This window comes from Lampetra planeri, chromosome 19, assembly GCF_965212315.1.
Source record: "Lampetra planeri chromosome 19, kcLamPlan1.2.h2, whole genome shotgun sequence".
NCBI lineage: Eukaryota > Metazoa > Chordata > Hyperoartia > Petromyzontiformes > Petromyzontidae > Lampetra > Lampetra planeri.
This window is the reverse complement of record NC_136125.1, coordinates 1,508,072-1,535,093: the sequence shown is the minus strand read 5'-3', so window position 1 is coordinate 1,535,093 and position 27,022 is coordinate 1,508,072. Positions and strand designations below refer to the sequence as shown.

The 27,022-nt window shown below is 47.4% G+C and overlaps 2 protein-coding genes across 2 annotated transcripts in view; one reads left to right on the top strand and one right to left on the bottom strand.

Annotated features, from left to right (window-relative positions):
• Nucleotides 1-231: 231 nt before the first annotated feature.
• Nucleotides 232-17,944, bottom strand: LOC144723945 (gamma-aminobutyric acid receptor subunit alpha-6-like). Its single transcript, XM_078602730.1, has 9 exons — nt 17,828-17,944; nt 14,393-14,523; nt 13,478-13,545; nt 13,098-13,318; nt 11,960-12,042; nt 11,667-11,810; nt 11,380-11,532; nt 8,878-9,137; nt 232-2,223 (listed from the first exon to the last, which is right to left on the bottom strand). Exons 1-9 carry the CDS (start codon nt 17,890-17,892, stop codon nt 1,780-1,782), a joined length of 1,569 nt encoding a protein of 522 aa, XP_078458856.1. The 5' UTR covers nt 17,893-17,944; the 3' UTR covers nt 232-1,779.
• Nucleotides 17,945-20,431: 2,487 nt separating this feature from the next.
• Nucleotides 20,432-27,022, top strand: part of LOC144723944 (gamma-aminobutyric acid receptor subunit beta-3-like) — a 274,548-nt gene continuing 267,957 nt past the window's right edge. The window contains exons 1-3 of the mRNA XM_078602729.1: nt 20,432-20,802; nt 21,012-21,103; nt 24,225-24,292. Coding sequence (XP_078458855.1) covers nt 20,726-20,802; nt 21,012-21,103; nt 24,225-24,292 — 237 coding nt within the window. The 5' untranslated portion in view covers nt 20,432-20,725. The remainder of the gene's footprint in view (nt 20,803-21,011; nt 21,104-24,224; nt 24,293-27,022) is intronic.

The following is a 27,022-nucleotide window of genomic DNA, read 5'->3' as shown; positions in this document are numbered from 1 at the left end:
GGTGGAGTTGACAAGACGTAGCAACGGTGCCTGGACGCGGCACGCTAAAGGTGCCTACCGTGTGGTTCTCTAAAGGTGGGACTTTCTGTCTTTCACTCCTGGGTCTATCTCAACTCCCGACGGATCGTCTCTTTAACTTTTATCCTCGGCAATGTAATAATTACGCGGTTCAAGGTGCTTGTGGCTCAGGATGGTGTCATAAGTAAGTAAATTAAAGTAAATGAGTCATTATACAATTTAGGTCTTTATTAAACAAATTCGGGAGCAACAACAAACATTACCTTTCAGTAACTATAACCGTCGTTATTGTATATCCACTGTCTCAAATGCCTAAAAGCGTGCTACTGAACTCCACTCCTTGGTGACGTCACGCACATGTGCAAGTTTTCTACAAAAAAAAGAATGTCATGTTGAAATTTGAGGGAAGAAAATTTAACATTTAAAGAGTATTGTCAATACAATAGCGTTCTTTTTTACATAATTTAATACGGCAAAATCATTACTCTTCATAAGCATGAACCAAATGTGTGAAAATGGTAATGAAGAGACACTTGCAGCAAATTGTAAAGCTCACAATTTATTTAAAAGAGTATCATTTTAAATAGAGTGCTTCAGATAAACCCATACATACTCCGTATATGTTTGAAAGTACTTAAACGTTTACGCCCATTTCAATTACTTCTGATCACACGGTTTGGTTTTGAGGTCACTATGGGTGAATATCATTACGTGACATCGAACTCGCGGTTTTCATTTCTCGTTTACCTTGGCTTTTACCTAACGGCACGGTTTGCCATTATGTCGCCTAGCGAACGGAGACGCCGGTGGGTGTGCTCGACGATTTGATTAAAACATTCACACTGGTCACGTCACAATAGCCACCCAAGAGGGACCCTTTTGTGACCGTACATTTACAACCCACCACCACCACTATTATTATTATTATCATTATACCAAAGTGGCTTCGTATACCACATACGCTGTGATATACATCGAATATTACAAAAGGCCAATGATGATGCGAAAAGTCTCTAAATTTTATTGTCGATTATACAATAAAATACACGTTATTATCTCATTGATCCAGCCGATAGAACAGCTTCCTCATCTGTGTTGTTATTATAGTTTGACGAGTGAGTTGTGTACGTGAGACTGCAGTGTACAAAACACTGGAATGTAAACTCCACTTGCACAATGGATTATTATAATTACACACTATATATAATTTTTGTGATTTTTTTTTTACAAACTGTACAAAACGCATATGGAAGGTATTGTAGCAGCATGCCATTTTTTTTTCATTCGAGGGAAGCAACAAGACACACATTTCTGAAGAGGGCCCCACACTTTAAGAATATAATAAAAAATAGAATCCCAACATAAAAAATAGAAGAAAGGTCCTTAAAGAATACCTATATATGATGCGATGTTTCATTATTGCAACACTGAACAAACTGCTCGAGACGGCGCGTGGCCACGCGTGTTGCCCACCCCACCGTGGTTCCCGCAGCTGCTGCTGCGCCCTTCTTTATTGCAGTGTCTTTGGCAACCTCCACGAAGTGAATCCACTTGCAAGCTCAGCCAGAGGCCAGTGCGACTTATACTGCACGGGACAAAAAAAGTGCTTCTTCTTCTCCTCTGTGTTATAAACCAGTCGCGTGGTGCTCACGGCTGCAAGTGTCGTTCGTGTGCAGTGCAGTGGAGTGGGGTTGCAGCTCGCTGAGGCTGCAAGGGGCCTCGGTGCCCATCTCTTTGTCCCTCTTCCAAAGCCGCGGAGCATCACTTGTCTTCGGGCCTCTCCATGGTGTCCTTGGACAGATAGACAACCCAGTAGACCATGTTGAAGACCGCGAACGACACGGGGAAGAGGATCCGCGCGTACATGTCTATCTTGCTCGTGCCGGCAGAGGGGGGCGGCGGGGGCGGCGCGGTAGGTGTCGGCGCCACGGGCGTGGAGGCTTTGCCCGCGTCGGACGCCGCAGGGTTCGAGGACGACGCCGGTCGCTGCTGCTGCTGCTGCTGGCCGGACGTCCCGGCCGGGGTCTGTGTGGAGGCCGCACGCTGCGGCGACCGTGGCAGGGGGCTGGCGCCCGAGCAGCGGCTCGCCAGGCTCGCCGTGTCGGGCGAGGCGAGCGGGTGGCGCGCGAACAGGTCCACGCGGGACGCGGCCGCCGAGTTGACTCGCTTCTTCAAGTTGCAGTGGGTCTCCGAGATGTTGGCGCTCTGTCCGAGGCGCAACAGCAAGAACGCGACAGCGACAAGTAGACGGCACGCGGTTAGATTATATTATCGGTAATCGGTTGGCCGTTCTGGCATAGCCCACACTCACGATGACTCACCCTCCCCCCCTTGAGTGGAGGGGGGGTGAGTTTCTACACTGGACCCCCTAACGAAGTGGACATTGGGCCCAGGAATGCATTACAACAAATCTACCCATTATATAATGTGCCAGCAACATTTTATAATTTAACTCTTAAAACAAATTAGTTTTTCTTTGCATTTTTTATTATTATATTAGGGTCTGTCTGTTGTTCAAGAGCTACTAAGAGTTCAACTATTCATATGCCGATTTAAAAAAATAAACTTCCATCATTAGAGATTTTAAAATGTAATCATTTTGAGATGCCACGGTGTAAAGTGCAGTCTCTTATCCACTCATTGTCTCTAGCCTTTCTATGTGCTGTGGTATTAAGACCATTGCCCGAAACGTCACCTGTGATATAATGTTCATTTTAAGGCCATGGCATTATGGATTAATGTATTGAGTTGTGTTTTGTGCTGACTGTGTTTGTTCACCACTGCCAATGCAGCGTTGCTACGTCGAGGTGACGGTTCTTTGACCTATGGGCTGAGTTGACCCCCAACTAGGATTGGAATTTGGAACCCCTCTGATTGTGGCCACTCTACCACATCGTCTTCTGGCTGGATTAACTTCACGACAAAACATTTTACATACTTGATTTAACAATGTGTGGCGGTCAATGTATATGCAGGCATGAGATTACCAACACCATTGGGAACTGCAATGGCAAAAAAATAGCTGCTCATACAATAATATTCCAAGGCTGCACTAACATAAAATGTAACCATCCTACGAATTTTTTAAATATACTCACATTTTATTATTATGTTTAAATAATTGTTGCCTAATATTTGATCGTAAGAAATATTTTGTTGTCTTTTTATTTTAAATTGCCAAACGTTCACATTGTAAGATATTAACACAATAGAAACCAACGTTATATAGAGAGAAAGCTATTATCCTTGACGTTAATTTATAACTACATCTGAAATTTGAAGTTTGGGCTAAGACGTTCACACTATTATGCATCTTTCGTGAGTTTTCCCAGAATATGGTAAGACAAACTTGTAACGCCAGACTCGAGTACGTGGAATTATGGGTAAGACAGAAAAGCCATCCAAAACAAAAGAGTATTCAGAACAAATATAAAAAAAATAATGAACATCTCGGAGCCAAACGGTGTGAGCACGGCGATGACTGCGTGCGGTGGGACACGGAGATCTGTAGCCACAACGCGTGCCACGCGGCCATCCCCTGATGATGACGTTTCACTCTCATTGTTGTACGTTGAACTTGAACCTTTTTTCGCCCCGTACGTAGCCAACCGTGATAATCGGAGGTGCGGGGCCAGGACTACAAACTAAACACAAAATGTAGCTCTAAAGAAATCCGTTTTTCAATCGAGACAAGTTATGCATCTGTGAGAAAAACCTCTAGGCAGGCGGTCGCCGCTTCCTGTGAGATTGGGATTCAAGAAGTGGTTTTGTGGATCATAATGAGCTGCAGGAGCATCATTATCATAATTGCTATCAACTTCGTAATCATCATCAAGCTGCGAATCTGCACCTCTGTGGAGCTGTCTCTTCTTGTCACGCACGCAGATCAGGCTTTGTGAGACCAACGGAGTGTCCACAACGAGCTGACGTCAGGGCGCTGGGCCCTGAATCCCATCGGCCATGATGCCGATTGGTGGCGGAGTTTTATTCAGAATGCGGTTTTGGACATCATTCTACATATATTAAATGTATGTCAATTTATGTAAACAGATGTGTAAAACTAATCATGAAGTACTTTATTTATTTGCTAAATTTGTCTTTTTAAAAAAGTGCTCAACTCGTGCACTCGGTGAACCTGGCCGCTTGGATGCCATGGTCATCCACGTCATCTGCCGCTGCTCTCCTGTTTTACATTCTTTTTTTTATAACCACAACTAATTGTTTGAGAAGAAGACAACCCGATGATGCAGACAGTGATGAGAAGGAAACTGGCACTATTTGGACACATATGTAGAATGGGCAACAACAGGAAAAAAGTGCTTTCGGACAAATGGAAGGAACCAGAAAGAGAAATACCTAACAGAGAATGGCTTGACAACGACGTAAGAAGAGATTGGTGCCAGAAAGATGTGGCAACTACCTGAGCATATTGGCACAAGACAGAGGAAAGTGGAAACAAATAAGGAAATGTGCAGTGGACACCTACGGGCTATCTTCCCATGAGCTGTGATGATGATGAATGTTTCTAGCCCATGAGAAACCCTCTCCAGCCTTTCTCCTTTTTACCTCTGATGGTAAGCGACTCACATTAAACTGTACATTCATGGTTTGCTTTTATTGTAATTAATTAGAAACACAAAATATGAAATGTATCGTTGTTATGTTATTCAGCATTCATTTTGTATCAGGTGTTAGTTACATGCAAACGTAATGTTAAAGACTCCCCCAAACGAGTCGGTCTTTGAGTGGAATTACTGTTTCTAACTTTGACATTGACATGACTATGTAGGACTCCAGAGCTCGTGCCATTGTTGGCACCGGTTCTGGCTGTACGTGAGTAATTCTATAGTGGCGTTTTGAGATGCAAATTGAACCAAACGAGACGCCGCTTTTTATATAAACGTTCTTATTACATTACAAGTGTTGCTCAAATGAGTGTGCAGCAATGTGAATGTCTGTTCAAAGCCATGAATCAGTGCCGATATATCAACATGACTACGGCTAGGGCCAGTCTCTCCATTTAACAACAGCGAAGCCGACTGTCTTAGTGACATCCGCACTTTGCTGTGGGGCTATGAAGCCACGTGTACTACACGGAGCACATAACAAAATTATATATATAGTGTCAAATGACTACAATATTTCTTTCATATGGCATTTGAAAAGCAAAATGACGAAACATTGCACACGTAGGTTAAGTTTGGTAAATCCATTCGATGGCATCGGGAGTTGCTTGAAGTGGTGTGTACGTGCATCTGCGTAAGTTTACTACAATGAGCCAAGTCAATGCAGTTGAAAGGGTTCCTCCTTTCTGGGAGCGCTTAGACGGCTCTGGACATGCTCGCCGATCGTGTTAGAGGAAGCGGGGGGGGGAACCCATGCTATGCTTCACCCCAGCTGATCAGCCAAATAACTTATTGTAGAGGTGAACACATTTTTCCATGTTCCAATTCACTTGATTGAGAATCATAGCATCGATAAGTCCGCTGTGTTAGTCGATACAATGCTGCAGAATTATATCCAACTCACAGAAAGAACTCCTCGTGCGTGTGAGATGTGTGTGGGATGTGTGTAGCATGCGTGTGGGATATGTGTGGAATGCGTGAAGGATGTGCGTGGGATGCGTGTGGGATGCGTGTGGGATATGTGTGGGATGCGTGAAGGATGTGCGTGGGATGTGCATGGGATGCGTATGGGATGTGTGAGGGATGAGTGTGGAATGCGTCTGGGATGCGTGATGGATGTGTGGGGTGTGGTGGCGGAAGTATCGAGCGTGCTGGCGGTGCAACTCCACTGGGATAAAGGGGCCCAGGCGCGGGGCTACGAAGCGGGGGGGGGGGGGGGGGAGAAAATTGGACTGGGGGCCCCATTTAGATTCCTTGCACCTGGGCCCGTGCCAGACATGGTAGGCCACGGGCAAGATGGGCAACTGCGTAATGCCTCACTGCCTGTCCTCACTTGATCTTTTAGTATAAATTATTCACTATTTCATTGTGCGTCGGGCAGGCATCATTTGGCACTCTTGTTGACTGGATGGCAAGGAAAACCAGCTTTCGTCTGGGGACCTCACAAATGAGGTTGTGACACGTTACCCACGTGGGCTCACGGGCCCTGTGGCCCGTGTAAGCTCGGGGTCTGAGATTTCGTTTGTGCAAAACACTGTTATTCATAAGTTATTAATTAGGAGGTTTAAAAAAAACTAACATCTGCAGCTTCTGGTAATCCTAAGCCCTAATATGCCAGTGTTAATATATGAGCGTGGGGCAGATGGCCATTCAATAGTGACACAGTTTGCGCATCGGCAATCGTTCACGCTTGTCATGAGACCCGTGGCGTCGAGGGAGAGTGCCCAACGAAGCGACTTCCACGGCAATGTCACTGAAAGCGGTCTCTGTGCGAGTGCTGCCATTATTGAAGCTACCGTGTGAATTACACGTGTCGGACCAAGGTGTAAAGCTTAAAATATTGTATATGTTGGCACAAGCACACGCGCACACACACAGGTTGCTTTGTCCAATGCTATTCTAATTAGGCAGAATCACGTGTGATGTACGGGAGAGCCGAAACGAAAATAGTAATATTATTGGGTCTTTCGGTAAAGTCACGTAGATAGGTTCAAAGAAAATAACAAAAAAATAACAAAAAACTATGACGTTTTGATGACAATACTAGCGATCATCATCAGGAGGAAAAAATAGGGGGAAAGCTGCTGAGGCAGACGGTTTTAAAGGTTTAAAATGGGTGTAGCCCAAGGGTCATAAACAAAGTGGGCGGGGCTAGTAATGTCAATGTGAGAAATTAGCATGTTAATAATGAAAACTCAAGGGAAGTATTGGCCAGCAGCTAAACCTTGAGATTTACGGGTTCCCATAAGATGCACATTGATAGATAAACCAATTAGCAGTTAATTTGGTGATTACTAGTAACAATTACTGATGAAACCATATAGACCACAGCAAAAGCCTATAGTCACCATGAAGTTATGGTAAAGTCGCTACGATGCTTATGCCTAGCTAGGTGCACATTAAAGGCACGTTGGGTGGTGAAATCCCACAGACAAGGAGGTCGTGGTACAGACCTAGGCGTTATGGGTTAATGGACCGAGATGACTGGCAGATGCGCGAACACCATTTGTGAAGATGTGTGGTGTTGTATGTAGGCTTGCACGAGGTAATCATGATTAATGACACAAGGTAACGCCATAGCGTGCCATATGCCGTAGAGCAGACATTAAATATCCAGTAACAGCATTATGGATAGATTTGTGTTCCACAATAGTTGCATAGATTATTCTGGTCTTCATTGTAAAATACAAAAATGCCGTCAATGTGCTCTTAATGCCATTAAAAACAGGGCCACAGAAATATTGCACTTTGTGGACGTATATATTTAAGCATTTTGATTTGTACATACCGTGCAGTATATATGAAAAAACATTGCCTATGGGGAACTCTTAAGTATTTTCTACTCAAGGCCCTTAAATGTTTAAAACTACCCAAATGTAATCACATGTGTTTGAGTGTTTATTATATTGCCTGGTGTATGCTACTTATTTCCTGCATAGCTCTTTGTTCTGATTTAAAACTCTAATAAAGATAAATTGCACTCTTATTGACACAGCGACCCAATAAAAGTATACTTAAATAACACAGACAAGGCCAGGAAAAGCAAGTTGATCAACCTCTTTGGTCGATAAGACTTCATTAAAAGGGGGGAGGAAATACATTTCAGTTTTTTCTGTGATAATTCCGTTGAAAAAATAAGAAATGGCTTTACCCTTTCTGGCAATAAATTAGGCGTGAAGATGTTAAACCACCAAATAGAAACATTTTTCAAGTAATCAAGTTCGCATTAACCACACGTACTTGTGGTGAATGCAAACTTGATTCTTTGCAAAAGGTACTCTCATACTTTGATACTGGCAAAAAGGTCTCATAATTCTGTTGCTCGGAGCCGTTCCGACTTTCTGCACAATTCCCCGAAATTATTCAAAACTCTGCCAATTATTTGAGTGCATTTTACTTCGCTGCACTTTGTTTAACCCACAGGAACATGAATGGGTGTGGAGATGCACACCTACAGTCCAGTCTATAGCAAGTGGTGTTTATGGGTCATGCAAAGATTACGGGTGCCATACAAGAGGTGGTGCACAGCACCCAGCGGGGAGAGGTGGCGCAGCGGTTGGCATGCTGGGCTACAAACCCAGAGTTCGATTCCTGCTCACGGCCACCAACAGCGGTGACGATTAATTGAACTGGTTATGTGCCTCCCTTAGGTTGACTCAGCCTCAAATTAGTATCTGGTGCGATGTGTAAACATCGCCACTGGGGAGACAAAGGCGGCTGGGCGTGGTGCTGGCCCCCCACCCCTTCGTGTGTCGTGCCGGCCTTCATAGGTGCTCGTCGCTAACAGCACTTACCCCAAGTATGTTAGGGGCCATACGGGGGATCTTGGGCGCAATGGTGGCGAGATGTTAACTACCCGACCCTGACTCTTATATATTTGGAGTTTGCATGTCTCTCCATGGTCGCGTGGATTTTTCTCCATGTCCTACGATTTTCCCCTCTACTTTTAGAACCAACATCACGTTTAGAGTATGTGGCTGCTGTACATTTTCACATGACGATAAGCCACTTCGTCGAGCTATCATTTGCGGTGGCCAGATCGCTTCTTAAAACAAAACAAATAGATATACAACTCAGTGGGGCCTTTTACCTAGTAAAATATATATTTTTAAATGTCTAGCAAGAAGGTTTTCCTGTCTATCAAGTGTTTGTGCCGCGCGAAACGCAAGCACCACCCGCCTAAGTGCAGCTAACGTCTTGGTGCCTCGTGGCCTGCGACAGTTCTATGTTTTACCGTCACAACTTCGTCCTTGACCGGCTCGGCCATGCTGGCCTGGAGCTTCTGGTAGGCCACCAACTTGGCCGCCTTCTTCTTGGCACGCTCCGCCTGCTGGTTGGTGAAGTAATTGACCGCCGCGAACTCGATGAGCGCCGAGAAGACGAAGGCGAAGCTCACGGCGATGAACCAGTCCATGGCCGTGGCGTATGAGACCTTGGGCAGCGATCCGCGCGCGCTGATGCTTTGCGTGGTCATTGTGAGCACGGTGGTGATGCCTGCACACCGCGAGGGCGATGCTGGTTAGTGGTATAAGCGTTGTTTGTTTGTTTGTTTATTTCTTTTTTCATTGTTTATTTGTTATTTGCGCGAACTTTTTCATACCGATCGCACACCTGTCAACCCCTTGTCAGTGCCCTACCATATTACAGACAAATTCGGACTTTATTGGTCACGCCGTGCCCCTTATAAATCTTAAAGTTCATCCTACAAAGTCCCATCACAAGGGAGAAACACAACCAAATAGACACTTTTTTGCCCATATTGAAACGGCTCTATGCCATATAGACCTGAAATCTCAATTTCCCTGCACAAGCATACGGGGTAACCCGTATGGGTTGACAGCTATGCGATCACCCTGTGCCTCAATCACGCTACCCCACATTGGCGTCTTGGTGGCTCTCCCTGCAGTGTAGCCTCATCTATGAGCGTGATGATGACTCTTGAGCCCGTCGCCGGGATAAGTACACGACGCCACGGCGTGGTGTTGTTGCTGCTGTGGCGTCCTTCAATGTTTTATTTTTTTACTTGGACTGTGCCCACACTCGAGAAGCGCCAAACTAAGGAGGGCATTGGCAGATTGCAGATTGTGGGGGGGGGGAGGTAAGGGTGGTGGTGTTGTCTCCCACCCATCCCACATTGAGACCCCAAAAATCGGTACGTAATCGATATTTACCAGATAACTTGTATTGTTCTTTTTATATTCATGCAGGGTCCTACAATATTTTAAAACAAGTCTTCGATCCGCTACCGGGAGAGTGCATGTCGACTAAAGAACGATTAGCTGGGCTTGTCTCGATTAATTCAACACAAAACTGAGTTTTGGATGAAGACTACGAGAGTGAACACCACGCAAAGATGTGCACTGCACGGCACAAAAGCTCACGCTCGGCCTTATGCAGACTACCAACTCAAGAACACTGCACGTGTGGCCGTTTTCTTCGTTTTTACACCACCAACTCCACAAGTTGAGAACATGCGGCCATTCAACACAGGGCTGGAGGAATGCATAAGGCACATACATGCACGTATTATTGTCTCTGTTGTGATGGGGTTTTCACCGATTTGAATTGGAAGACTGGCTCAAATTGTGTCACTAAATGTGTTCCGTAATTCCTAATTATATACAGTATACGCAGTACAAACGTAGTAAAGATACACATCCAACATCCATTATACACTCGTGACTGGTGAATTGTGTTGGGTCCTGCAAGTTACTCTGTATTTAAAATAACAGCTGCAACAAAATAGCCACGTATATTTGATGCCGCTAAATACGATGTTTTGCACATTGCCTAAATAAAGCCTTCATGTAACTAATTCCACAGTGAATAATGCAAGAAACAGTCTTTGGCAACCCACTGGTGGATAAAGGCCTCTTGGTGCTTGCCGGCTGTGGGGGGCTTAAGGATGCTTCATCACGCTGCTCAGTACCGGATTGATAGAGGGCTGTGGTTTGGACTGGTGCCGATATCACGACCATGGCCAGGAGTCTGACTCGGACCGCCCAAGTCAGAGTGTGCAGTGCACTAACCACTGTGCCACCACTCCCCCCCCACCCACCGCATAATACATGTGCTATAGTCAGGGGGGTTTATTCGACTATTCTTCACCTATGCCGAGCAGTGCAGGTTGGAGGCGGGGGGGGCAGCATAGACGTGGGAGCATATTACAGAACAACAATGGGGTTTATTGCTACACTGTAGAACCCCCACCCATAGTGATAGACTTCAAATACAGGATGTAAGCAACATTCGATTGCTTTGCTGCGCGAATAGTTTGCTGTGTAAATCGTGCATACTGGCGCTTACTATACTAGATATGGTGCACTCTATTGTATTGAGTAAATACGTTTCAATTGTTTCTCAGATTCAAGGTTTTGCGTTTGTTTCAAGTTGCAATTGTATGGCCACAAATGACTCACGCACACAACTCGCCTCGCGGTGTCAAGATTCACCTTGTACTTTCACGATTGCTGTGTCAAGATCTACACTTGTACTTTCACGATATCAGTCAATGGGTGGCGTCAAAGATGCTTCTTACGCAGCACATTCATGACATCCTAGTTTTGCGCAAATATTGCGTTATCTGCATGCACGTTGCTGTTATATTAAGTACATTATGAATACCTCTGTATGGCTGTATTCCATGCTGATATATAATAAAACAGGCATGTTTAGCACAGTGATAACAGGATGCAATGGCAAGAGGAGTAAATTCGAATTTACAAAAGCGATTTACCAAACACCGTCCTGGCAGGCACAGACTCCTTGTTAATCCAAAATGACACTTGGGAGAGAATGACCGTCATGATGCACGGTATGTACGTTTGAACTATGAAATATCCCATTTTTCTCTTCAGGTAAAAGGACACGGTCATAACGACATAATCTCCTGCAAAGTGGAACACAAAGAATCCATTAATGCCGCAAGCGCACAATCGCATGGTAACAATACGCAATCTTCAATCAGACAGTCACCATGCAAGCCAGTGGATGCGTCATTGACAAGTGGAACTCGGGCGTTACCGATTTTCGATTTGAGTTCTTCGCTTGAGACGTTGTGCCCTGTTAGGTCATACTGTAGCAAGCTCGAAGACTCTTGCGGGACCTCCACAGAATTGTTAGCACCTTTGGTCCAACTGTAAATGATTTCACTTTTGGGGTAGGCATCTGTCGATACATAATACTGGTTATTTACCCAATGCATAGCACGGGCACATTTATTGCTGTGATTGATGTGGAAGCAAATTAATGACACGGCAAATGGCACATTGATTATAATAGTTTTAATTAACGTGCGAATAAAAACAAACACTCACAACTCCCGAACTTCAGTGGGCAAGTATGGCCATCCATTGGAAAATCCATGAGTCTCATTGGGCATTCAGCGTTTATCGTCAGCCTGTCTCAAGAAAACACAAGCGTAGAGCACACATACACACGCATAAGTGGTTTGAGAGCCTCCATTAATTTAACCAATTGTAAGGTGGTGAGTTCAAACCCTGGTCAAAGGTTGACCCAGCTCATCATCATCATCATCCCTCTGCGGTAAATAAAATTGGGAACCGCGTTCTGGCAAGCCAGCGGTGGAAGCCACTCAGAGATGGGTTGCCTGCTGAGGCACTTTGACGTTTTGAGCATTCGCACGCAGCGTGATTGATACTGTACCCCTCGCAATAGCAAAGTGGGTGGTTTCATGACTGGCTCAGGACCACTAATGGAGACGAGCTTTTGCCAAACACGAGTGAAGAGTATGCACAAGGGTACGTTGACCCAGATTGACTGCGCGGGTCTTTACCGTTCACGTGCTCCTTAAAATACAGCATAGCTGCCACTACTGCTGCTGCTGTTTCCCTGCACAGACAGAATAGAGTGCACTATCCATGCAGATACCAGCCATAACTGCAGGTAGGCCTTCCACTAGCAGTGGCATGAGCGAGGAATTGCAGGGCTGCACTTTTACCAATTGCACCACTGATGCGGTCTGATTTATGGGTGCAGGTGATAATTCTGATGGTGGCTTTCTCTGGATGATTTTGAGTTTCAGGGTGACGTGTTTAGGAATTCCACATCGGAGAGACATTTATTAGTGCTATCAAGATGTGATAAAGGCACGGAGATGGGTGGCAGATGCCGGAGATTCTGCGCCAATAGGAATCGGAGGTTCTGCAGAGCTGGAGAGATATCCAAACGAATTCGCTGTTAATGTGCATCGACAATGCAACTAAAGGGAAATGCTTGCTTCGCACGCGTAAAAAAACAGTTTCTCTTTACACGCATGCACGCGGAGGCAAATGTATCACCGACATGTCCGAAACGCACGAAGGGACGAAGGTATTTGTGCGGCAGCATCACGTGCGTGAAAGACGTCCTCCATCCATCGCGCATCAAAATCAACTCTTGAGATGAAAACACCCCCTCGCCCCACCGCCCCCCACCGCGGAGGACTCGGCTCACCTCATGGTGTAGAGCACAGTTCCGTTCTGCATGATGCGGAAGAGTTTGTTCGGCGCCGTCATGTTGTGGGCAATGGATTTCTTCCCGTTCCTAAAGTACGTGTCTGGGGTCCATATCCTGTTCACCATCAGGTTGTTCAGCCGAAGGATTTCTATCGGCCCGTCAAACTTCAGCCGCTCGTCAACCCACGTTTGACGAAAGAACACGTCCATAGTGTAATCCTTACAACGGGTAACCAACAACGGTTGAGTGCATCGGTTATGCAACGTTTCAAGACGCGTCCTGTATTGTTTAACTTTGTTAAGCGGCATTATGTTATGCGACGCGTGCAAACCCAAAAGCATAATGTTCACACACGTGCAAAGAAAAGCTTCGTTTACCATTTCCACATCTGAAACAGGTCCAAAGCTTGTCACGTAGATGTCAGTTTTAACCTCCGTAACCGGCCCTGCACGCATATATAATACACAGGGCATTAAACATCTAAACTTAATTAGTTGACCCAATCCGTAAAAATCTATTCTCATTTTAGACAGTGCCTTGAAGAGTTCAGTTGGTAATGCAGCAGACTACGAATTGTACATTTCTAAGGATTCCAATTTATAACTCTGCCCATTATCTAGCTGGGTGAACTATCCATCTGGCAAACCTGCACTACTTATGGGTAGACAGGATCCTGCAAACAGAAACGTGGAGATCCCACCCGTGGCTCACGACCACCAATGAATATGTTAGTGACAGAGTGGTGCAGTGGTAAAGCTCGTGCCACACAGCAAAAATAACCTGGGTTTGATTTACGATGCCTTTTCGTGTCGAGTTTGTCTGTTCTCCCCCTGTTCTGCATGTTGCTACATCTGGGTTCCTTGGTTTTCTCTCAAAGCTACCCCCCTCCCCACACAATGTAACTGGTGTTGGATACGCATACCAATGCTGAAAAAGTACCTTAACATTACTCAATTACGATTATATACCCAGCAACATCGCTCCCCTCGCCTCCCTACTGCAAAATTTGCTAGGATCCTCCTGAAATGGAGTCTTGAGATTTAGCCGAGGCGGGCTTTACTGGGCGTAGGCAATCACGGGGACACTGATGGCGATTAGCTGTGAAAGTTTATGTGGAGTCGCGTTGTATAGAACGGAACCGGTGTACCGACGACCAGGGCGTCCTGCCCCATTTAATCATAATTCAAATTTATAATGCACATTCCATTCTTGGATCGACTGTCAGCCACCACGCAGCCGCCGCCAATGCACGTCAGCAACCTGATGAGACCATTGTGGTGTGAGCATATTACCGCCAAAGCCTGGCCGGAGCCTGTTGTCGTATCCATCAAGGAGTCGATCTAATATCTTCGTTATGTTTTCCGGGTAGATCGTCTCATCCTTCTTCCCATTAGGAGGACTGCTTGATGTTGTCAATGAGATGCTGTGTCCCAGCAGAGGCACACGATTATGCATTGTATTACACACAGTGAGCTGTGGCAGTTGAACTCATAACTACGTGCGTCGAGAGATGTACTTGCTGGTTAGATGCTATCCAATTAAATTTCACAAGGCTCTCAGATGTGGCACACACTTATAAGTTGATTTATTGGCAGGTTCCATCGCCATTCTGCTCTGGCTAAATATACCAGACTATAAATAACAAGCACATGCAAGACGTTCTTGTATATTACTGTGGCCTTTATAAAAACTGATAACAGGCAACGTTTCGGACAATGTCCCTTCATAGCACATTAATTATTTATAAATATATATCTGCTATGAAGCAGGCCCAATGCCCAAAACGTTTCCTATATGTTTCATTTTAAAGCAGTGAAGAACGTGTTGACTTTTGTTTGGCTATTGTTACTCAGGCATCAAATGCCAACCTATTATCAACAGAGCATGTGTTATACTCGAGTGTAGGTTACAGAAAATGGTTAGGTTTATACACAGTTATCTCAATTGGCACTGCCTCTTGTTGAATACAAGATTCCTTCATTCGTGCGTTTATGCACTGTTCATATATTAATGAGAAGCTTTGTTCATCCCAACGTTTAAGTTTTTTTTTATTCCATATGAAATGTGCCTTGGCTATTTTGGCATCACGTTGTGGCATTAATAATCATCGTCGCCGTGTTCCAGTGACGGTGCTGGCAATTGCTGTGTAGTGCATTCCCAAATGCACACTCAGAGCACGCGAATAGGCCACTCCACGCTGCTGCTCGGTGCACAGCGCGTGGATGCTCCCATTGTTATTAAACGCGCCAGGTATCAAAACTTCACCTTGCATTCGCGTTCATAATGTGCACAGTCTTTAAATGGCCACCTAACTAAAATGCCACAAGTGCATGTTTTTTTACATTGAGTGGGCCAAACATTACCCGAGTTAGCCCGTGCAAGCCTCTAACAATCAGGTATACTCTCTGGCAATTTTTGAACCAATTATGGCTCACTGATGAGTGATAAGAGCATGAAATGGGATACATTGACCTTGGAAGCCTGCAAGTATGTCTAATGAAAGGCTGAGTATTATTTGCCGTCAATCTATGTAGTGTACACCATGTTTATTTTATTGGTATAAGACTGGATGCTAATTATATGCCGTGCGCGCATACTTGAGTACATATATTATTAAACAAATGATATGCATACGTGTATACACAGGACATCCAAATGGCATACACTTACGCGCAATACCATATATACAAGCAAACGCATGCACAGGATACCTATATAAGCCACGTGTATGGCACGTGCGCACCTATTGCACACATATAAGCCGCATACATCAGCTGCATGGAGCTCACCCACAGGTCGTGAGCGGAGAGATGGTTCACACGTGCGCATATATAGGCCACTCACACGCGGAAATAGGCCACTCGCTCACCTTGATACAATGCAAACGCAAACAGCGTACACGAGCCAAGCACATATGCTGCTGTGTGCAGCGACGAACGTGTACACATGCACGTGGGCGTGTGGACACACAACATCCACAACTGACCACGGGCCTATGAAATGAAACACATTCATTTGGTGATGCTGCGTTGGCAGTGGCACACAAGCACAGGCGGCAACAACAACAACAACAGAAGAGCCGTACCATTGTCAATACCACCCGTCGTAAAAAAAAATACCATGGGCTAATTATTTGGGTCCTTTGGTAAAGTCACGTAGATGGTTCAAAGAGAATAACAAAAAACTACGACGTTTCGATCACAATACAAGCAATTGTTATTTTCTTTGAACCATCTACGCGACTTTACCGAAAGACCCAAATAACATTAATTCCTGCAGTCACGAAAGCTTTAAGTCAAGATTTAACCATGGGCTAAGTTTCAAGAGAGCTTGGGCCAGTGACTCAAGTCCTCCCCTAGCTTTAAACACAACGCCCCACTTGCTGTGCGCATCACCCGCCCTCCTGTAGCCCCATGCGTAGAGGGTCTCGAACTGCCCTGCGAGCCCAGAACCACTTGTTACACCGCTGCCTGGTGTCGATGCGGGGATGTCCTCTCCAACTGCACACCCCCCCCCCCCACCGCGTCTCTCACTCAAGTGCGACGGCGGTCGCCGCTGTTAACAGCCGGAGCCACACGCACATTTTTTTGTTTTTGCCTGTAGGTTGCTACGCATGTGCTTCACAGCGCTCGTGTGTTCGCTGTACACGTTCACCTGTCGGCCTTCTCCAGACCCACCCAAGGCTGCTGGTGTCTGGAAAAGGCTTACAGCTGTCGCACGTGCAATGCGCACCTTTGCGTGATGTTAAATACGTTTGATTTTGCGGCCAGTGTAACTCTCGTCATTTACAGACGTGAACTTGTGATTGATATGATGAAGGGAAATGGCCAAGGCACAAGCAGTCTTTGTATCGATGAAGACCTTAACATGGCTGCTGGTTTGAGCCATGGGTTTGCGTGCGTGTGTTCATATATATATAAATATATAAAATAATTGCATACAAAGAAATGGCCCGACGTGATCGTATCGTTGCTTATAACATTCAATAGGACGCGATTACGCACGGACACATCACGAACGGCAGCATTTACCCCTATTTTGAAATGCCAATTCTATCGACGGGTAATAATGACGGAGAGACGCCGTTGCGTGAGGACGATGCTTGTGCTGATTCTATCATGGCCCCCCTCCCGGTTAGGGAAAGTCCGACATGCGGTAGCTCCCACACGAGGACAGCCGCAAGCTGACCACACCACGGTGGCATTTTTGCTCGAGCACATTGGGCGCACGATACGAGCGTGCGAACGCCTCTTAAACGACGTTGAGTAGCGGACAGCGCACTTTCCTAGTTCCCCTTCACATTTAATGGGGGGGGGGGGGGCAGCGACAGAGAGTTGAACACCGTGGGGGTCGGGTAGCTTATTGGCCAACCCGCTACTCTGCTTAAATAACCTGACCGAGACCTGCGAATAGCGGCGATCGCCTCCCTGCTCGGCTGCTGCCCCGCCACCGCAGCAGCGCCCGCGAGGTTGTCATGCGTGCGGCGATTGCAGCTCCACCGGCGTTACGCGCTCCGACACGCAATCGCTGCGGAATGGTGGCAGCTGCGATTCATAGCGGCACGATGTAAAACCCCGGTGACAGCCCAGTTTTAGCCATTGGGCGTCAGCACAGTGATGGATCGCTCGTTTGCATGATGATGATGCGATAAACACGTCTCTGCTAATACACGCGCGCGCTCGTACTAGAAGAGGCATAAGCGATCCACGATATATGAAGGCACTTACCAGAAGACACAGCAGCATAGAAGAAAATAAAGCCACATATGTCTGGGTATCATCCTGCTTGACATTCCTCTCCCGTTTAAGCCATGTATAGAGGCTTTCAATTGATGCGGCCGGATACACGATTCGGTGCCTGCGGAAATGAACAATAGTTAGTTAAGCCGCGTGAAGCGACCCATCAACACAGCAGATTCATCCAACACACGAGCAGGGGAGATACACTTTGACGTGCTTAATAATTCCCAGCGGCGCGTGTTTTCACTTGTGTATTAGCCCAGATAATGTTCTCCCTACCATTAATACGAGTCACGCGCTCGACATAACCCCTTGGCATTAAGTGATAGCTATATCTATAATCTTAATGAAGGCTTAGATGCTCTGAAGCTTCAAATTATACGTTTACGTATTTTCTCTAGGCATACGCGTCGAACAACCAAAATTAAATGACTGCATATCTCGCATTGGCACACACAATGTCGCGCGTGTATACATTTTCCTCTTTACGTGTATATTATATATATCCTTAGCGTTCAATTGACTCGTGCGGTCTTCAATCGCGCTGGCTCCATCGCAATCCGCGGCTCGAATACTCACACGTCTGCAGCGCTGGGTTTAGTTGCAATGGTAGAGGCGGCGAGGAGGCGGGAGGGGGGGTGAGAGTGTCTCACGAGGAGGAGTGTGTGCGCGTGTGTGGCGCAGCACTGCCGCGCGTGTATGTGTATAAATAGACGGTGAAAGCGTGGAGCAATAGCAGCAAGCGGCAAGCAAGCAAGTGCTGCTTGCGAGGCAAGAATCTCGACGGGACGTAATGTTAATCAAACGTGATTTGACACGGCGCGCGCCTTGGCCATTGCTTACCAGAGGACCTCGTTAATACGCAAACACACACACACAAACATCATATGAAATATAAATGACCCAACACACAGTGCATGCTGGGCTATAAGGGACGCGGCGATTTAGCGTTCTGATCGAGTGTGGAGAGCATCTTCAGTTCGGCATCAAACTAAAGCCTCTGGGCTTATGCGCCTAAATATTACTGTCCATTGAACACAACGTATTTATCAACAACAAGAAGAACATGTTTTTGTTGTTGTTACCTCTAAAGAATATTGTAGCACCACCTCGTGTAAAAAACAAAAAAACAATTGTCATCTTACATTCGCCACCGATGTAAAAAAATATATATAAGACAATAGCCCGATAAATAGCTCAGTAGACGTGCAGACAGGAAAACCCAGTGCCCAATTGCTACACAACTCCTTCAGGCTCCGGTGGCAATCCCGCGTGGACAGCTCCGACTGCTAAAGCAAAGGTGATCACATCACGTGATTGTATATTCTCGCACCGAGCCGGCATGGCCCCGTGTGAACGCAGCGTGTAGCACGGTAGTGGAGATGCGAGCACAGTAGTGGAATACGCGAGCACGGTAGTGGAAACGCGAGCACGGTAGTGGAGACGCGAGCACGCCGAGCTCGCATGAGCGTGCCGGCGGTGTCCATCAGTGCCGGATGGCATCACGACTCGCCTCGCCCGAGCATCACGCCCGAGCAATCGCCACTAACACAATAGCTTACGTGTTAAACTAAGTCCCGGCGTTTGCAGCGTCTTCACCTGTTTCCACCGCAGGGCTATCTGCTCCCCACTGTGTCGGAGCGTCGTGGCTTATAGCCGGACGCGCACACCATCAGACACACTCAGCGTGTGGTATCCTACTTACAATGATGCTGCTGCTGCGCGTACGTGTATGCACGTGTGCGTACGTGTATGCACGTGTGCGTGTGCAGCCCGCGTCTGCATATACACACACACCCCACGCATGTGCACAGAATATGTGCCTGCACTTGTGTTCAGGTGTGTGTGTCTGCCCGTGTGTGTGTGCGCATGTGTGTCGGTGTGTACGTGCGACAGAGCGAGTGCACGCAAGTTTAGCCGCACGCACAGTACTCGTGCACAATGCACGCACACAAAGCGAGCGTTAATGCAATCCTCAACTGAGCAACAGTGATAACAAACAAACAACACCCTCTACAACAAACACTCAACCTCAAAGAACGCTTCTATGAACGAAGGAACAGTAGAAGATATTGCAAACCCGACACGCGAAAGGCACGAGTACTTGCCTATGTGCGAATGAGCGCTGGCGAGCCGCGGTGGTCGGACGTGAAGGTTCGATCCGGGGATCCGGGCTCTCAGAGGCTGAGCTGCTGCCGTGCCATGCTCCGGGATGCAGCAGCAGACACGCTGTGCTGCTCTGCTGCTAAGCGGCGCGCACGACTGCCAGCGAGGCTGCGCTGCTGCTGCGCATGCGTGCGTGTGTGCGCGTGCACGTGAGTGTGCGTGCGTGTGTGCGTGGTGCAAGCGCGTGTGCCCGAGCGAGTGCGCGCAGCGCCGGCTGAGCCGGGCATCTCACCACCTTCTACTCAAACCCCGCTCCATCTCCCTCCTCCCCCCGCTCCTCCCCACCACCACCAACATCCCATCCGCTCCATCGCTGAGTGCCGCCTCCCCGCTACCCCCCCGTCCTCCCAACCCGAGCCCAAACACAGGAGCCGCTGCCGTCTGTGCTCGTCTTGAGAAGCAACTCCTGTCGGATCTACCCCTCAACTCCGCCAATTGGACACTCTGCGCTGGGCCTCCGTCTCCATCTCGCAGTGTCTGTTTCATTCCCGCAACCACCCCAATTCCCTCTCTTCGTCATCGGCCTGTTTTATAGTTGTTGTTCATCATCATCCCCGCTCCTCCTTGCATCCCCTGCTCCGCGTGTGTGTCCGCGTGTGCGTGCGCATGGTCCCAAACGCCGTCTGCGCGCCATCCGTCGCCGTGCTGCTGACCAACGTGTAGGGGGCTGCCTGCGGAAAGCTCTCTTTTCTCTCTTCTCTCTCCACAACATCACTAAACATGGGCAAAGTCGGTAGAAAAATCCTCGCGTCGTTGTCGCTGCCTCTGGTAATTGCAGCGGTCTGCTGCGTGCATAGGTAAAACGCATTTGCTTTTTTCAGCTCATTTTGCTCGTAAGTCGCCGTCGTGTGTGTTAATGCGACGAGGAAGATATTCGATGCTCACGCCGCTACACAATTCGACATCGATGTAACGGCGGCTCGGCACGCACGCGCGACATGAAAATCGGGATGATGTTAAAAAGATGGCTGTTTGTGTGAGTTTTATTATTATTATTTATTCTCAGCGCGAATGAACAAGACAACATGTCGTTTGTGAAGGACACAGTTGATAGTCTGCTGAGAGGATACGACATTCGACTGAGGCCGGATTTTGGAGGTAACGTCTGAAATCGCGCATCTCTTTGCCGCGGTCGCTTCGCGCACACGCAATCGTGGCCTGGGCTCACCGCTCTCACAGACATCGCGTGCCCATTGCACCACCGGTCGTCGCTTATTTACTATTCCCGCTTATACAGTCTCGATGCATTTATTTTTTGGGTTGGTTCGGTGGGGGGGAGACTCTACGATATCTGCAAAACCGCCGCACATTTGCGTGTGCGCGCGCGCATTGCAATTCTCCCGTAAGATCGCTCTCTCGTCCCCGCTCGCTCTTCCCCAACGCGAACACGGCTCACGGAGAGAGAACGGTATACAACGGCGGCCTGTGCTGCTTGACTGCACCAGTCTGCGCCGAGGGGTTTAACTCTTTGGCGGCGTCTCGCAACCGGCAACATCGAACGAGACTCGCCTCGCCGACGCACGTTGGGCACCGTTATGTAATTGCTGTGTAGCACACGCGACGTACACAGACTGCGTGACACAAGACTGCGTGTCATCATGCACACAGAGCCGACAGGCCGTATGCGCACGCACGATCGTTGCAACTGTGTAACCCGTGCTGCGTATTGCGTTATGAATGCGACACGCATCGTCACACTTGCTGTGGATGTGTTACACTCCGGCGAGGGTGGGCGCTGCGCTTTCGACTCTCGTTCAAATTATTCCAAGTTCAATTCTCGACCGGGAGACGCCTAAGATGGGTCATCCATTCATCCCTCTGGAGTCAGGGCAAGGGGTCTAAGGCCCGACCACTGTGTGGGGATTCGTCGACAGTGGTCGTGTGCGGTCTGGCGCCCGGCTTCAGAATGTGGAATTGTCGTGTGAACCATCGCTGGCATCTGTACATGCCCAACAGAGCACCTCGCCTCTAAGGCAACTGGCATCAGTCCTTTGTTATGTGCACTGTACTCAGATACGTATCCTGTCTGTAAAATAGCCTGATTTTCTTACCACAGGGACGATCCCATTTCCCGTGTCTCTCACAAGGAGCGTAGGACTATTTCACATTTGCGCTGTTATTGTTGTTGACGCTTTCCAACGAAGCTTAAAATAATTCCTTGCAATGCCGCCTGTCTCCGTTCGTCCGTCTGCAACGGGGGTCACTGAGTCTCATAAAGATGATGCAGTCGTGTTATAAACTTGTGTTGCAATTGTTTTGTGCGAGGATTGTCCAAACTCGTCGATACATTTAAACAAGATTAGCGTTTTGCACATGCCAAGACGTCACACACACAACATGCGCGCATGTTGTGTGTGTGGCTTGGCCTTTTTTATCCGTCATGCATCATTATGAGCCATGATCAATCCGCTGCTGGATCAAGGCCTCCCCAAGCCACGATATCTCATTTGCCTGCAATGTAACAATCCACCGAGTACCAGCACACGAGCTGATTTAAATACTCCATCTCCTCCTCCGTTGTCACCCTCTTGAGCTCGTGCCAATTCCTCGGCTGCCACCCCATTATTATTCTTGACCATCGGTCATCATCCCATCCAGTCGTCACGTGTCCTGCAAACCCCACTTACGTTTTCCTTAACCGTTTGATTGACGTATTTAACCTTTCACGGTTCTCTAAAATAATACAGTACGTCCGAGAACAAACCTATGTTGAAAGGCGTTCTAAAATCCACGCATATTTAAGTATTGTATTCCTTGTTTTTTTTACGCAGTATGTAAAATGATCTGTCACAACACAACGCAATGATGACATGCGCTCGCAAATTATATTACAGGCCTCAGTAATTAGTCCATTGAAAAACAATGGACATTCGGGTAAAGCCTTGCAAAGATTTCCCAGCAGGTTCAGAGTAAAGGCTATTCTATATGCTCCAGTAGTGTGTATGGATATCCCTAGTTATGCCTGCTTTGGAAGCATATATCCCTGCTGGGGAGTGGAATGGCAGGGCCGCCTCGCCACACAGTGGGGTTGCCTGGGGGGCACGGCTCTAGCCCAGCGGGCCTCGCATATACTGGCTCGTGTTTACAAAGCGTGGCAGCCACACTTCTCATTCCAGGCTCATTTTGCCCAACATATGCCAGGTTCGGGTGACATTTGACCGCCCGCGTTGTCTACAGTCAGGTATCGGGGAGGCGCCGCTTGTTGCAGAGGTTCTGCGGTTCAAGAACCCTGGCCGCCCTGATTAATACAACCCGTTAACTATAACGTATGTGCCGTCCACATGAAAGCGGGCGTTAGAGATCCAGTGAACTTATTATAAAATTAGCAGGCCGTGTGTGCCGGCGTCCTGGTTTAAATTTGCCAATTTTTTTTTTACAAATTACTTCGTTTGAATAACCAAGAGCAGTATCGTCCTCCGTGCTGGCAGACATGCCCACATGTAGGCTGGTGGCACGTCACCTCGTGCCGCTCAGGGACAGCTGTTATCAGGGGGTCCCCTAGGCTATAAAAAAGTATAACCCGTAAAAACAAAGTTTTTCACTATAAATCCTTTATATGCGTGGTGGCTAGGGTCCTCTCATCCTCTGGCTTGAGATGGCTGCCACCTATGGGTCAGATGATTGCATGGCAGCATTAAGCAATTGGTAATTAAATATAATATTTTTGTCCTAAAAAGTGTAACATTTTGGAAAAAAAATTTCACGAACATTAATTGTCACGCACAACGAGTCTGCGTGGAAAATGTCAGCTCGATTGGATCACGGGAAGTGGGTTAAAAAACGACCGAAAGATTTGCACGGTCCTAAGCAAGCAAGCAAGTGAACTTAATATAAAGGATTTAAAAAGGAGAAAAACACAGCTGGGTATTGGAATTATTGAGATGAGATGTGGTGTAAGAAGGTGCTTTGAGATGCTGGGGCATTTCAGCTAGCGTCCAATGAACTGCAAATATCGATTCCTTGTTCCGTATTTGAACTTGGGCGACCGGGATCGTAGTGGAATCCAAGTGGCCTAGACGTGCATCACTGGTGATAGAACTGAAACGAGTCTCGTGTGTTCTAAGAAGTTGGCATAATTTGTGTTTAAAATGCAAACAAATAGAACCGATGTGGAACCGTGTGATTGCAATTGTCAGCACTGTTCTTGATACCTCATGAAATTCGTGTGGTGTCAAAAGTTCACCGTGCAGAGCCGTGCAAAGTGACTGTTTGTCTGCAGGGCCCCCGGTGGCAGTCGGGATGAGCATCGACATCGCGAGCATCGACATGGTGTCCGAAGTCAACATGGTAACTACATGGATGCACTGCGAGTGGCGGGAACACACGGGGCGCCCACGGCTGATGCGCGGCATCCGCGCGGGGGGGGCGGGTTCACAGGGGCACCAACTTACCGACTTACGAGCTGCTCGTAGTGGCAGCTGAATGGATACCACCGCACGGAGAAAAAGAAACCACCGCTGTCACCAACCATCATTGGTTTTGGGCACCGCGGTACCATGCATCGGGAAACAGGGGACGTGCAGGGCTGAGGTTAGGGATGGGGGTTAGGGCTACCAATTTGTTGAAAAAACCTTTATCAGAGCCAGCAGTATTGTGTGCTGTACTCGCAACAAAGATCATCATGAAGGTATCCGAGCTATCTGTGTAGCAGAGCTGTTTCCATTCGATTTTGTGGATTGGACCCCTTGATGCGTCTGCACGAACAAAACACGTCGTTAACAGTTAATGGATGACACACACACCACGTTTGTGCATGATTTTCTAACATGCTGAGCGGTGGAGGGAGCAAGAGATGGCATCTGTGTGGATTTTGCATATTCCTGGCCTACGTGGGGTTTCTCCTCCCACATTCAGTCGCTCATTAAGAAATAGCCAAACGTGGCATGACCCCTGCGCCAGTCTCAAACCTAAGCGAGGACTGCATAGAGACATAAAGGGCGTTCCTATGTAAATTATAGGACCCTCCCCAAAGAATATTGCTGTCTCAATGAGACTTGTATATACATTGAAAATCGTGAGTATAAGCCATTCATCATTAAAATCGGTTATTTAAAAATACAATCATGAGTGTTTTTTAACAAACGTTACCAATACCGTGTCATGATGTAAAAATGTTTTATAATTATATCTGTTACAACAAAAATGCCAATACTGTTCCATAATTACAATGAAGTGAAACTCATGATCGGATTTGCATTGTTTCCTCTGCAAAACATACACTTGGCTGGCTCGTAACTTACTCTTGTATTGGTCTGGCCTTCACCGACGGTGCACTCCGACACGTACACGACCACGTTGCAGTAGACACTCGACGCACAACAAAAACTGCCCGTTAAGCCTTAACAGACTGTTGGGGCAAGTGATGTTAGCGAGCCCCAATGAAAGCCGGCACGGTACACAGGGGAGTGGGTGGCCAGCACCGCAGTGACGATGTTTACATACTGCACTAGATACTCTGTTGAGGCTGAGTCGAGCTAGAGGAGGCCCATCACCGGATAAGATAATCATCACTGGTGTTGGCTGTGAGATACTTTATGCACACACACATACACACGCGACACATCCAAAGTGCCCCCTTTCCCAAGTGTGAGCAGGCGACACAGCGCTCAGCCAGTGATGGAATTTCCTCGTTCCTATGGTAAGAACCGACGTCTACTCACCATAGCCACTGTGGACTTTGCACAGTGACCCCTGGCGCTGGCCAATGTATCTTGTGTTGGATCAAGGCCGCCTTTCTTCGGGTCAATGTAGGCCTTCTAGAGTCAGGCGCTGACTGCTAAGTGACACAGTAACTGATGCCAGGGGAGTAAGTGCTGACACAGATGATGGATGTGATTTTGTTTGATGGAAAAGTCTTAATAGACCGTTCTTTTTTTTACAAGCACATTTATTGCGTTGCTCTAACCGCAACCGCCCCCAACACTGAGATCTCACAGCTCTCGTTATCAGCAGGGCCGTGTGCGAAGTTCCCGACGGGGTTTGTGGATGTCCGTGTGATGGTTAGCGGGGAAAAGCCGAGTTCGATTCCCACTCACAACCAATAACAGTGACGAATATTTGAACCGATTCAGGGCCTCCCGTAGGCCGACTCAGCCCTAAATGAGTACCCGGCGCGATATGTAAACATCATAACTGGGGAGACAAATGCGGCCGTGTCGGCCTTCATATGTGCTGGCTAATACCACTGTCTCCAACGATTGGTTAAAGTTACATGAGGGATCTGCATCTTTGTGTGATTAGGGTCTGTGTGATGGGTCGTATGGTGTGTGCGTTATGGAGGGGGGGGGGGTGTGAAGGGGGTGTGTGTAATGGGGGTGTATTTGTCTATGTGATGGTGATGTGTTTAATAGACGTGTGTGATGTTGGTGTGTGTGTTTGATAGTTGTGTGTGTGATAGTTGTGTGTGTGATGGTGATGTGTGTGATTGGGAAGTGTGTGTGACAGGCGGGGTTGTGGTGATGGTTGATGTGTGTGATGGAGGTATGTGTGATGGGTGTGTGTCATGGGTGTGTGATGTGCAGGGGCGTGTGATGGGGGTGCTTGTGTATGTAGGTATGTATGTTGAACTTCTTTCGCACGGTACGCAGCCAACCGTGCGAATCGGAGGTGTGGGTATGTGTGATGAGGGTTCGCGTGTGATGGGTGTGTGTGATGGAGGCGTGTGTGCCAGACAGGGTGTGTGTGATGGGTGTGACGGTGATCGGTGTGTGTGTAATGAGTGTGTGTGTGTGATGGGTGTGACGGTGATGAGTGTGTTTGATGGTTGTGTCGGTGATCGGTGTGTGTATGATGGGTGTGTGTATGTATGATGGGAGTGTGTGTGTGATGGGTGTGACGGTGATGGGTGTGTGTGTGATTGGTGTGTGTGTGTGATGGGTGTGTGTGTGATGGTTGTGTGTGTGTGATGGGTGTGACGGTGATCGGTGTGTTTGATGGGTGTGTCGGTGATCGGTGTGTGTGTGATGGGTGTGTGTGTGTGATGTGTGTGATGGGTGTGTGTGATGGGTGTGTGTGGTG